Source organism: Lichenostomus cassidix, chromosome 2 (genome assembly GCF_008360975.1).
Source record: "Lichenostomus cassidix isolate B80296 chromosome 2, HeHo_3.0, whole genome shotgun sequence".
NCBI lineage: Eukaryota > Metazoa > Chordata > Aves > Passeriformes > Meliphagidae > Lichenostomus > Lichenostomus cassidix.
In genome coordinates this window covers 130,392,174-130,406,201 of record NC_139482.1, presented here as the reverse complement: position 1 = coordinate 130,406,201, position 14,028 = coordinate 130,392,174, and the positions used below count along the sequence as shown (strand labels likewise).

At 35.4% G+C, this 14,028-nt stretch overlaps 1 protein-coding gene across 6 annotated transcripts in view; it reads right to left on the bottom strand.

Annotated features, from left to right (window-relative positions):
- Positions 1-14,028, bottom strand: part of VPS13B (vacuolar protein sorting 13 homolog B) — a 433,483-nt gene that overhangs the window by 231,854 nt on the left and 187,601 nt on the right. For all 6 annotated transcript variants that reach the window (XM_085053291.1, XM_085053288.1, XM_085053290.1 and 3 more), the window contains one exon: positions 6,376-6,485. In XM_085053291.1, coding sequence (XP_084909417.1) covers positions 6,376-6,485 — 110 coding nt within the window. The remainder of the gene's footprint in view (positions 1-6,375; positions 6,486-14,028) is intronic.

Genomic DNA, 14,028 nt, shown 5'->3' with positions numbered 1-14,028 from the left:
ATTTTACCTCATAAAAATCAATAATGTAAGAAAAGTATTGACAAGTTATGAAGGCTTTACAGTAATGTGCATTTGAGAAAGATGACAGGCACTCACTCATAAATTTATTGCAAAAAGTGCCACACATACTGACTGTCTCGTAGCAAAGTAGCTAAGGCTGCTTATCAAGGAAAAGAAACTCTTCAAGTTTTTAACTTGCAAAGCTAAGTATGGGCTTTTACAAGAGAGCAAATGTACAAAAAATAGCATTGGCTTACAAAAATAAAACAAGCCACAGCTGAAAAAGCCTTAAATATAGTCATAATAAAATATTTTAAAAATAGCTAAAAATCTCTAGAAACAAGGCCTTGCAGCCACAAGACTCACCTAAAAACTCTTCAAAAATGTCAAAATAACATATTAAATTACTGGAAACAAGGCCTCTAAACTTGGCTTTGTTTAACTTTTTATTTGGGAGGCGATGTTAACAAGTTGCAAACAGCATGGACTCTGTAGTGGTATCTTTGCCAAATTCTTTGCAAATTAACCTTTCATAACACGTTTATAAAGAATGTACCTTCTCAATGGGGCGTTCAGGTTATAGAAACACAAGTGGATTAAGCAGATGAGCAACTGGTGCACAAACTACTCCCACACTGAGTGTTACTACACTTACAGCTCATTTTACAAAAACAATCCATACAGACTACAGTATTCTTAAAAATGAACACCAATTTTGGCTGACACATAGAATAACATTTAAAAACAAAACCCATGCAAATTTCTGTGTCAATTTAAACCTTGCTTAAAATCTAGCATAGGTTTATTAATCACCAGGCAGGACACGACATATTTTGAGTTTGCTGCTGCAACTTCATGGATTATTAACCCTTACTGAAAGAAATGGTGGTAACAAGCATATTTCATAGAGGTCTAGGAAATTCAGGGAACCAGAAATGTGATATGTAACGCCCAGATAATAAAATATGTGATTTTGATGTAGGATATATGGATGGGAGTGCAATGTATCTGGCTTACAGTAATCTTCCTTTGAGTAGTCACACGGACTGCATATAAAGCAGAATAATTACATTTTTACCAGATTACTTATTAATGTATTAATTCTGGAAACATAGAGATGAATAGAACATTTACTTTCAAAAAATTATCCATGTGTCCAGCACAACAGTCTTTATGTATGTAGACATCTTCACACTCTCAGTAGTGTTTGACCCTAAGATTAGCTCAGTCGGCCAGAGCATGGCGCTAGTGACACCAAGGTAGTGGGTTTGATCCCCACATGGGCCATTCACTTCAGAGTTGGACTCCATGACCGTTCTGAGTCCTTTCCAACACAGACTATTCTGTGATTCTATTTCATAGTTGTAACACAACAAATGTCGGTACAAAACCAAAATAAAATTACCATTAAATAACTTCTTCCAGAATACTTTTCACTTATTCTTCAGGTTTGGAACTAAAGGAGAGCAAAACCTGAAAGTGAACTTTTGAATATCTTCTTGTCATATTAAATACTAGAAAGCTAAATCTCAATCCATTGACAACTATAAGCATCACATGACAGGTTAATGACAAGATGGCATGAAAAATTCCCTCCCTTTTAACATAAAAATTAAGCCTTTGGATGTGCCATTATATGCTGGGGCTGCCCATCTGGAAAGCTGCTCTGCAGAAAAGGTCCTGGTGGACACCAGGTTGAAGAAGAGCCAGCAAAGTGCTCTTGCTGCAAAGAAGGTGAGTGGTATCCTGGGCTGCATTACACAAGGTATTGCCAGCAAGTTGAGGGAAGTGATCATTTCTCTCTACCCAGTGCTGGGTCTAGTTCTGGAATCCCCAGTATGTGACAGACATCAGCAAACTGGAGAGAGTCAAGCAAAGGGCCACAAAGATGATTAAGGTACTAGAGAATCTTACATATGAGGAAAGGCTGAGGGGGCTGGGATTGTTCTGCCTGGAGAGAAGGTTTACAGTGGACCTTCTCAATGTATAAATATACCTCATGGAAGGGTGAAAAGAAGATGGAGCCAGGATCTTCTCAGTTGTGCCCAGTGAAAGGAGCAGAGGAAATGGGCACAGACTGAAACACAAGGGGTTCCCTCTGAATGTGAAAGAAGCATATTTTTACTGTGAGGGTGCGTGAGCACTGGAATAGGCTCTTGACTCAGCAAGACCTCATAACAACTTCTCTAATAACTAAGAGGTTTTTGCAGACTTCACACATAAGAAAACTCAGTAGTTTTCCTCAAATGCAGTTCAAAGAGAGATGTTAATTTTATTTCTGACCAATATAAACATAAGCAGAACTGGCTTTGCCACATCACCTTTTAAAGAAAACACGCTGCAAAGTATACCGTACAGCACACAATCAGACAGCAGAACTTCTTACTACACACTGTTTCAGTAGTTTCCCCTATTATTATTTGGAAAATTTACAAATTCAAAACTTGCCATAAACATATTAAAATAAGGATATCAAATGCGTGCAACAAAAGCTCTGTGATTGTTTATGTTTTATATTTATAGTTATTATTTCATTTTTGCCTAACCAAATTTGCCTAACCAATAACTCATGATTAAAATCCAGCCATATCCCTCAGACTGGCATTATTCTTACCTATGTCCAACATCACCAAGTAGATCAAAGGTGATAACAGACAAGATTGTAGCTACAGAGGAGGCTTATTTTACATGAGACTTCCATTTCAACAAAGAAATGTAAGAACTACACCCCATACTTCTAGTAGCCATGAGAGAAATTCAAAAGCAATATGGAGGTTTGTTCAAGCACCGAGCCTCATGGAATTTTATTCTGCAATGTTCTCCTTGTTACAGTGCTTCAAAGGGGACAATGGGAAAGTTACAGATGTATGTTGGAATCCAGAATGGACAGAGAAAAATAAGTTATATATGCATTCATTTACCCTAGAGCACTGACTTTATAGCCAGAACAGTATCCACACAGCTCATCATTCAAATATGTACCAGCAGACACATTTGGGCATGCATTGTCACTTCATAACGAAAAGGTAATGCATTACAATGCCTTGCACTGAAAACATCTAGCACCAATATTCCATTCTGTTTTAAAAATAATGTAGAAGTCTTAGAGACTATTTCCAGATTTTTCTTTTTTGTGAGTTAGCCTAAAATATATAATGTTAACTTGCACACCATACAGAAAGAAAGCTTACATGCAAGGGTTCTACATTAAGTGAATTTTCAAATTCTGAAATTTTCAATAAAGAGTAGTCCCCTCCAATCTCCTTCTTCTGCAAACAGCTGTTATACATATTGTTCCTAAAGACATAAAATTCCATAAAGGAATAGGCCAGAAAAAAACTTTACTATAGTCTTAATACTAAAGATTTTGAAATCTACTTCTAGCCTAAATATATAAGGAACCTGTTTATACTCACTGATTATTGCGCCAAACATAATTTTTCATTTAAATAGTTTCTCTTGTCTTTTAGTGTTTAAGTTCAGTCAGACCTTTAAAATCCTCATGTATCATTCATCACATTTTTCAGACACCATCTGAGTACCCATGACAGTGTCCTAGATACTACATAAACACAGTTAAAGAGTTTATAACTTAGTTGTACAAAGTAGACACACTATGTAAAGGAGGAGAGAAAATGTAAAGAAGTAACATCTGTACCAACCAAGCAACATAATGGCCTCGGTTATCACACCAGTATACAATTATTAGCTGCTGGGCAGCAAGATGCAAACAGAGCTCTGTCTAGCAATCGTCCAACAGTAATGAATGAAGAGGGGTGATCCTCACTGGGCTGCATGTACCCACACATCCCAGCACAGCAGTCAGTCATTGTTCTATTACAGCTGAATAAAATCTCAGTGAGTCCAAAAAGAATTACATTTCTTGGTGGCTTCATCATATTAATCTTAAAGAAGACACAGCATCGCTTTTTGAAAAAGAAATTTAAATGTTATGAGTTTTGTAAAAAAATGCAGCTTATTATGTTTCATATTTCTAACTTTTCATGCTTTTGGTTAAAACCAGTTACAACAGAGATGATGAGTATTTCAGTAGATATAAAATACATGTACTACCAAACTGGCATTATAAACCTAAACCTAAAATCCCAGAATAATAGTTAAAAGGCAAACAAACATGAAGAAGTATGTTTACATACACCTGGTATGTAAAGGTGTCCCTGTCTCTGTGGGGAGCCAGGCAATCCCAGTCCTGTCCTGTAATCAGAAGTTTACTTGTACCCCGAAAAAAATTAATACTTTCATTCAACTTACTGTATCAAGTACTAACATTATGAGTTCAATGTGTACACAGGGCCAAATGTACTGAAAGGTTTTCTAACTATGTGTTTTCAGATAGAAGTCACAACTTTGACTTACTCAAAATGACAGACCAAAAACATTGTATCAAGTAGACATTAAAACTTAAAACATCTTAATATTTAAGATTTCTGAATCATACAAGGAACTTCTAAAGAAAGTATTTACTTTTTTTCCTGTTGCAATTGTATAAGACTGACAGTTACAACAGAGGAAGAAAAGAGCTTTACCAATCAACAACACCTTGACCATAACTTGCTTGAAAGTATCATATCTTATGGTCGTTCTGTTAAAAGTTCAAAAATTAGGAAGGTTTTATAGAGCCTTATTGTTTGGTTATACTAACTAGACTATAGCAACAACATTAATTTTCCAATAAATATTGCACAAGGCCTAACTTTGACTAGAATCCTTATTTTAGGATAATTACAGCATTACATAAAGAAAAAAGTCTGTGGTTAAGGATAATTTAATACAGGTATAGTTTTCTTTTCAAATAAAGTTTCTCCTTGACTGCTACAGACACTTTAATTTGTATTATTACATGCAGTCCATTACCACAGTTATGTTAATGATGAAAATAGTATGACATTGACAGCTGGGTTTATAAACTCATATTTTAAATAATTTCAAATTACTAGGACATTCTAAATGCTAGTAACATTAGAATTGTGATACAGTAATTTTAATCTGAAATAGATCATTAAAAAATTTAGAAGGCTGTATAAGGTTATGACACAAGTTACAAAATAAATACTTAAACAAAATTTGGCTAAACATTTTGCCACTGATGATCAAAACCAGGAACAAACAAGTTTCCTAAGGCAGTCACTTAACCCGTCTAGTCACTCAGTATCAAAAGATAAAGCAATGACTAACAGCTGATTAAATACACTGATGTTAAAGACAGACTTTTACACAAACATTTGAAATAAGCAGGATAAGCAGGATCGATTACATTTTGGAAAGGTACTTAACAGTAAAAAGTAGATAAATGGATTGTTTTGCAAAAGATATACCAGGTAATGCGCTGCTCCAGTTATGATGCAGGAATGAACAACTCAATGTATTTTAAAACAGAGTTAATTCACTAAAACAATAACAAAACTTCACTATCACAAGTGAAGTTTTTCAGATGCTGGTGCAGAAGGAGCTTAATAAGACTCAAATTAATGTTTGACAATTACTACCTAACAAGGTGATTTGCACACAAGAAACAAATGTTTACAAGTCATGTTTATCTTTTCACTTCAGAGGCCCACCATGAAACTTGGCTGATGTGCACAGTGTCCTATAGTTATGAGACAAATATCGAAAGATTTTTACATTTGTCACTGTTGATAACTGACCATTATAAGTGAGACAGAACATCAAGTGACGTAAACCACCAGTTTGATCAGTTATAGCAAATTTAAGTTCTAAAAAATTCTGTCAAACAACAGTTATATGTTTAGTATAAGGCAAATCCAATGCTCTTTTCAGGTCAGAAGTATGTGGCATGAAAACTAGTGTTAAGAATACGTCAAGGAAAACACTGCACCATGCAGACCTAGAGCCTTGTCTTCTATCTTTTTCAAGCACTTGATATGCAAATGTGTATTTTGACATGATATACAGAATCTGCTACAGCATTCACTTTTGTCAAGTTTTGAACTGTATGGCTCATCTCCTATTAAAATGGGGTTTAATAAGAGTGGTACCTTGTAACCAGTTATGTAATTATTTGATAGATCACCCCTTATTTAAATTGTGATGTACTATTTACACTCAAGTCTTATGAGGTCTCGGTAATTAAAATTAGTTGCAAAATATTGATCCTAAACAGTGATCACAAAACTATCTTTGTTATTTTCATTAAAAGTGAAAATGTTATGAAATCAAAATTTTAATACCCCAACTTCACATTTTGAGTAATTCAAAATAAGATCAACAGTATGCACAAAAAAGTACAAGGAAGAGGTAACAAACTACAATTACTTGGAAAAAGAACGCACTACTGGCATGTACAGAAGTGAAAACTTCCCTTCTCCCCATCCCTTTTCCTGCAAAAATACATACCTGCTGAATGTGCCTACTAACTCGTTTCTGAGGTTGGTAGATAAGCCAAGTATACAGGACTGGATCAACATTAATTGCTAATCCTTGTACACTGGACAAGAGAACAGCACCTGCACACCATAGAAAAGAGAAAAAAATGTAAACTATCTGCTCAAGAATCTCCATGTATATACTCAGTTTTCTTGCACACAAATCATCTTTAATGCAGACTTTTGTTTGGCTTGAACTTACATGTATAATAAATAATAATAAAGCATAAACTTCAGTAACTTCTTGAAAGTGAGAAACTTACCAGCACCACTAGTGTTATGGATGTGTACGCACAAAAAAAAATGCAGCAACTTGGATTTTGATTTTGCTTATTACAATTTTTAGTCAAGAAAAATGCTCATTTTCACAAAGTTGCTTGTGTAACTTAATACACACAAAACCTTTCCTCAAATTCTCAGCCCACATTAACACTCTGCAAAAAATGAGTCAATAAGACCCTTGACAGAAAGGGAATAATTTAATGCATGACTCTCCACAACCTCAATATAAAAAACTCCATGGTTTAGGACAGTGGGTTCTTTGAAGAAAGGCAGGCCTACTTTATGCTAGTGCTCAGTCCAAAGCTCAGGACAAACATTTTTCACATAAATATGGTCATGAATACTCGTTAGAGGATAAGTTAGGCAAAATAAGGCAAATTTTTTAATTCTGATAACATTGGCAACCTCCATACTGTGAGCTCTTAGGATTTTCCTAAGCTTCACAATATATCTTATTTTCTTTAAATATTACTTTCTAAGACCTAGGATTACAAGACAGGGATACTGTATTTCTTAAAAGTAAACTTATAGTTTTCTTATGTTTGTGAAGAAAAACTTATACAGAAAATGGTTAGGCTCAAAATAGCAGAAAAACTACCTCAGTACTCAGAAATGTTAGCACACACATCAAACCATGCACACTAAAACACAATTTATGAAGCACTATCTCCATTAAACCTGCATTAAAAATCTGATCATACACTGGTAAGCCTTTTTTTTCTAATACTACAGACAATGTATCTATTGCAGCAGAACATAATTACAGAGCTGTACAATTCAGAATCAAATGGGTTAATGTAATACAAAGGTATCAATTATATTGAAAAGGCGCGACAAGTAGTAGTAGGCAGTTATCTTTTCACATAAGCTTTGCAATTTTACCATAAATTCATAAATGAAATAATTAAATAAATAACAAAATATATTTAAAACAGAAATCCTGGTTACTGGAAGATCCCAGCACGGAATTCCACAGAATTACAGCAGTTCTATAGTACCAAGAATCATAGTTCTTAAAGCAATATATACTACATTTACTCTGTGGTATACAATGTAATTATGCAGCAATCTGAATTTAATAATAAATTCAAATACATTCAGAAAGCTTGACACACATTTCAATGTACTTTCCAAAAAGCAGTAAAAACATGTGCCTCAAAAGACACATCAGCAAAATTGTAAATGGGAAATTAATTCAAAAAACATAAGTTATGAGTTTATTGTATATAACAAAATCTTAAAACCAGCTGAATTCCAATGGCAGAAGAGCCACCAACCTGGGGCAACACAAGCAACGCCTGATGAGCACAATGGGAAAATGGCAGTCAAGAAATACACAAAAATAAATCATCTGCCTAGCACAGGCATGGAGTTGGAACACACACTGTGAGGAACTCCTATACACAGACTAGTCCATGCGAGCTGAAGGTTTTAAATGTCAGTAATAAACCTTGGAAATAAATCTGCAGTTAAAGGAAAAGCTAATGTCAAGCATAAAGGGGTAACATGCCAGTAAGAGTAGTGAATACTTCTTGTGGCAGGATGTGGAGGAAACTAGAAAAAGGAAGCAGAAGGTAACACAGGATTGATAAAATATATGCTACAGTCATTATCTTTTATATGATACTTATATGCCAAAGTAAAATAATTCTGCATCTTTAAGAGACACTGCCTGTTGTCAGCAATACTTAATGAAAGGTTTAATGTATATGTGATATGACAAGTGGGAGTCAGACCTCCCAATGAGTGCGGCATAAAGTCAGCCTACAGACAAAGTCAACAGAAAATCCCACAATTCTAACAGACTCCTGAAAAGAAAAAGATGGTGTTACTGTAGCACATAATTCTAATAACGTAGTTGCTTGATTACTGAAAAAAATGGCTACAACTAAGAAGTTCAATACAATTAAGTGAAGCTTTGAACTGAAACTCTATTTCCTTTCAATTAAGCACTAGCACAATCCCATAAAATTCTACAGTAAGGCAGCACAAATAGTCAATATTTTTTCCAGTTGTCTTTTGATAGCTTGTGTCTGGGATATAAAAATACTAAGACAAGCAAACAAAAAAACCAGTAGAAGTGCTCAGATAAGCAATTATGTTATTTGCCTTTCAATTTGACTGTCAGGAACTTCAGCTTCCTACTAAGCTACTTCTGTCACAACTAAATTACTAAAATTTACTGCTGTGTTTGCTGCTTGGCCACTACATGTAAGGGCAGTTTAATCACCTAGGTAAAGTCGTTTTCTGTGTAACAGCTTTCTTCAAAATCAGTATCTAGTAAAAAAGTTTCTCAGATTTGCCTCCTGTTTTCATGCCAAGAAATAAGAATCCTCCTCAGTTTTTAAGGAAGTTCTCACTGATTTGAGGATCAAGCTTGAAGCTGGCAGCAGACTCCCCACACACTTAAAAAAAAATTAGTTGCTATTTTGTCTCCGTTAAAATGCAATGCTTGCGTTTCCTGGATTTCATTAAGATTGTGGAGAATTTTCTTTTCTTCCCCTCCCCTTTCCTCCTTTTAATTAAAGTTACATTTCAGAAAAAAACAGATCTTAGTCCCATAGCATACTAGAGCTTCTTTTCCAGATCTCCGTTCTGGCCAGAGTTATCTATTACATCTGTCCAGTAACAGATTTGAAAAATAAGTATTGGACCAAACACCCTGTAATCTTTAACGTTTGAGAATTTCCTGAGTCATGGTGTCATTTGCCAGGCTCAGCTTGGGCAAATTTCCTTCCTTGACAAATTCCCACTCTCTCCTGAAGGAACAAAAGACAGGGAGCCTGCAGGAGGGCAGAGGAGGATGACAAACAGAATGCAGCAGAGCACAGCGATGCTTGGCACTCATCCTGTGGATGAGCTTCTTGACAAGTCTCCTTGGATGATGACAGCTGCAACAACAGCACTTTTCTTCCCGAGGAACAGGGGGCCTGCAGAAGATAGCTGGGGCCTCCTGCTTGGCTTGGCCCTGCTGCTTCATCCTCCCACTTGGAGGGCTGAGCTTAGGCTGCTGCAGAAGCAGGGAGGAGAGAGGTCACTAGCCTAGGGCTCTCTCCATAGGAAGTCGGGGGAAACACCAAGTGGGGAGAAAAGGGAATGTGGTACACTTCTGGTGAGGTGGAAGAGGACACCCACCCTGGGGACACAGCTGCAGACAACAGAGGCCAGAAGTAAAGGCAGCATAGGTGAAATATGGCAGAGTCCAGCAGTAGAGTTGTGCAGCTGAGGAATGCTCAGTCATCACAAAACAGGAAAGGACCTCAAAGAGACACAAGAAAAGGATGAAGGGAGCCGGACAGTGGAAGAGAAATGTGGAAGTGAATGAGCACTTTGGGAAGAAGAAGGGAGATGGCAACCCTCAGTAAAAATTGCCTTTTGAAAATGCACAAACCTTGTGAAAAAGTAAACTGCATTACTGAGTCACTTCCAACAATTTGGAGAAACAAAAATTACTAGGAAGAACAGACAACAACAGATCAGTCATGTTTTTTTAAGGAAACTACACATTCAACATAACAGTAACATATCACGATGCACGAGATATTGAGCGGCAGTCTTGCAATTTATGCACCTGAAAATTAATTTTTGCAACAGTAAAGGATCACCCTTTGAAGAATTTTTTCCAAATTCTTCTCTGTGTGTATGCAGTACTCAAACACACCTTAATGTTATTTCCAGTAAAAACTTTCAGTAACACATTTCAGAAATCCCCCTATAAAATAAACAGAAAAACATCTACAGGAAACTGAAGTTTGAGTTAATGTATATTTTCCATAGGGGAAGGATCACAAATATGAACAGATGGAATGACCTACAATAAAAACTAATTCTGACAAGCTTTGTGTCTTTTTAGTAACTAACTTAAATATTACACCATCTTGCCATAGAAACTGCACCATGAATTATTTTAGCATTGAGCACTCATGACTCCAAGATGTCTCAGGACACACGAATGATACATAGATGATAACAGGTTGAGGTAGCATCATGAATTTATTAGCCAATTGTTTTAAATGATACCTGAGAGAAGAAATTTTTTCTACCTTTTTTGTCTTACTGTTTTGAAGGGCATTTTCACTAAGGCATACTATAAAAATGCAGATCTGCATATTACACCCAAATGAAGAGTTCTATTTTATAAAAGGATATAGGTTACTAATTCTTTCTTCTAACTGAGTCAAAGCAAGTGCATTGTAAATCCCTAAATGTGGAAATATCTAAGTCTGTTTAATTTTAGCCTGGGAGTTAACTAACGGAAAAAGACTCCTCTTTACTACTCTGCTTACTGACAGTATGGCTTGCTTATCCACATTCCAAACAGGCTTTACCAATTAGCTGTCCTGTGGCACCAGTGTAACATCCCAAAATGAAGAATGAGAGCTGAAGAGTTCAAAATTGCAGTTACACAGCATAAAAATTAATCATACAACTTTGGCCTACTTTGGAATATCAAGGACAAAGCCAGTTATGATTGTCTTGCAAAATAATCAACTTATCTAAGAGACACTGTCCTGCATTTCATCCTGAATTGCTGAGTCAGACAAGGGAAACAGATACTTCAAGCCACATCAAAGTTTACGTGACTGTGAAAAATTATTTTTACATTATAGCTCCTACAGTAAGTTAATAAATTTTGTCTAACTACTGAAGTATGTCTGCATGTCTCTCCATTCAAGGTTGACTTGAATGACTACAGATGTAAACATTATCCCAGGTTTATCTCAGAAAAAACCTACAAGTCCACTGTACTTGTGTAGAGTTTTACATTCACGAAGGGCTTAGAATAACACTGAGATAAATTAGTTTAGCCGCTTTGACCAATATTAGAATATTTCACTAAAACGAGAATAGTGGGTAACGCTTTCCCATAAGTAGTGGGTAACACTTTCCCATAAAATAAGCCATTTGGTCTGTAATATCAAAACCAGTTCCCTCATACAAGTTACTCTTTACCCAAGAATACATACCCCACAATATTTTAACACTATTCTTTTTTTAATTAAAAAGGCTTTTGATATCAGAAACATTCAGTAAGAACACACTTCTACTGCTATCATGGTCTAATTCCTACTGTGGTTTATAGCAGAAAACCATTAAAAAAAACAAAAGTGGTCAACATCATTATTTTATTCCAGAAACAGGGAAAGTGAGGCAGAGAACTGCAGTTATTAAATCACACAGCAGGGCCCATGGATAGACTTCAGATGTTAAATTTATATGCCACAGCTAAGTGCCTACTGTACCTACTAGAAAAAAATAAATTTACAAGTACTTCTTTTCTTATTCATAACTAAATCAGACAAGCCTCATTTCAATTGAATGTTCTGATAAGCCATCATCATATTTTTAAAGAAAAAAATATCCTGTCTTTAGCAGTATACATACCCAAGTGCTCACAGATGCTGAATTATAGAATTATGACATAGAAGTATTCTCAAAGATGTAACATAATGAGGCAAAACACAAAACTGCTGGATACACTGGTTAACACAAAGCGCTGTATATAAGGCATAATTTTTCTAAAGTACAAGAAGCCACATTTCTGAAAATTGATATGAAGCAAGCCAAATCAAGTATGGACAACAACCTTCAGTTATTTCATATCATCTCAGATGTTAAGAATGAAACTAAGCCGATTTAGCATTTTGTCTTTCTTACTGAGGAAAAACTTCGTGAAATGAAGAGATGGAAGTTTTCACAAAAAATATAGAATATTCATATTTAAGTTGTGTGCTGGATGTTTTTGAAACAAAAAGAAAAAAATTTTGAAAGGCTGCTTTGTTTTCCAAAATCATTTGAGCAAAACCTTAATTTTCTTTAGAGAATATGGTGAGGTGGGTTCAGGGAAACAGTTTAATAGGCAGTAAAGATCAAGAAAAACCAAAAATATGTAGGCAGCTGTAGTATACAGAGATATCAGCTTTATTTAAATGATTATTGAATCACCTTAATGAAAATGTAATTGCAATATTCCTATACTGAGTTGCATAGCACCTCTTCCTTAATTCCACAGTTTTACTGCAAGAATGTCTCATTCAAGTATCATTTCCTCCTGTTCACTATTAGGTCCTGTATATATATTTAACCATAACATTTACTATTCTGAAAATATAGGAAGAATGAGGAACTCTAAATTCAACTGATAGAAAGGATTAAACAGGCAGAATACAAGGATATACTACAAGGACTTCAAAACCATATTGTCAGTGAGCAAAGAAAATTCAAATGCTTTCAAAAACATGAAGTGTTTACAACAGTGCTTCTTTTATTCATGACAGAATATGGAGAAATACAACATTTGAGTTGTCCAGAGAGCTGTGTTTCCAGTCAGAAACTGCAGGATGGCCCAAACTGACTCGAAGCAGAGGCTGTTACTGGGCACAGTGCTATGAAAGAAGGTATTCAGACTCAGTAACACAAACTAGCAGTTTTCAAAAGTTTCTACCAAAATCTAGTCCCCTTGTCTTTTCCTCCTGAAGTCCCCCCAGAAAACTATCTAATAGTCACTGTTACAAATCTGATCATCAGCCTGATTCAGTTCTTAGACTTAACAATTCCTGACCAGGTTTTCAAAATGCTAACAAAGGTTTGAGAATTCTAGCTTGTTTAGCTCTCTGACAAATGAATTCAGGTATGTGTTGCAATGTCAAGGCTGTTCCTTTCAATTTTCTGTATGGAACCAGTACCACTTACAGTTACTCTTATGGATCAAGAAGAGACTACATTCCATTAAAGTAAGAAGTTGTTTGGAGCTCTGAAGAAACCATGATGCAATTTTCCTAATTTTTTGTTTGCTCTACCCAGCTGAGACCTCCTCAGTTTCAATTTGAAGGCTGTTGCGGCTATTTTATCAGGTTACAAAGATTTTTAATCTCACCTGTAAAATAAAGTAATTCAAAGAAATGGATGAAGTACTGAAAACAGACATGTTCTCAAGCAGATTAGAAACAAAATCTTCACATGGATGTTTTTTATTTAACAAGAATTTTGCTAATTCCTTTATTTAATGGACTGAAACTAGAAATTAGAGGAGTCAGGCAACAAACCCTTCTTCCATTTAATCTCAGGAGTCAAGTATGACTTTTGGATGATATGATTTTTTCTATGCTGCAAAAAATTGTGAACAAATTTAGTGATAAAATAAGATATACGATGGCTCAAACCTGGTGTTCTCCTAGAGAACCAACAAGTACAAAGCAGATTTAATTACGTTTTCTACTGTAATTCCTTACACAAATTCCACAAAGTGTTTAAATCACCGGCTTTTAAAGAAACTAGGCTATCTATACAGGATAAGAAAGAAATTTAAGTAGATAAATCATAGAATATGCTGAGCTGGAAG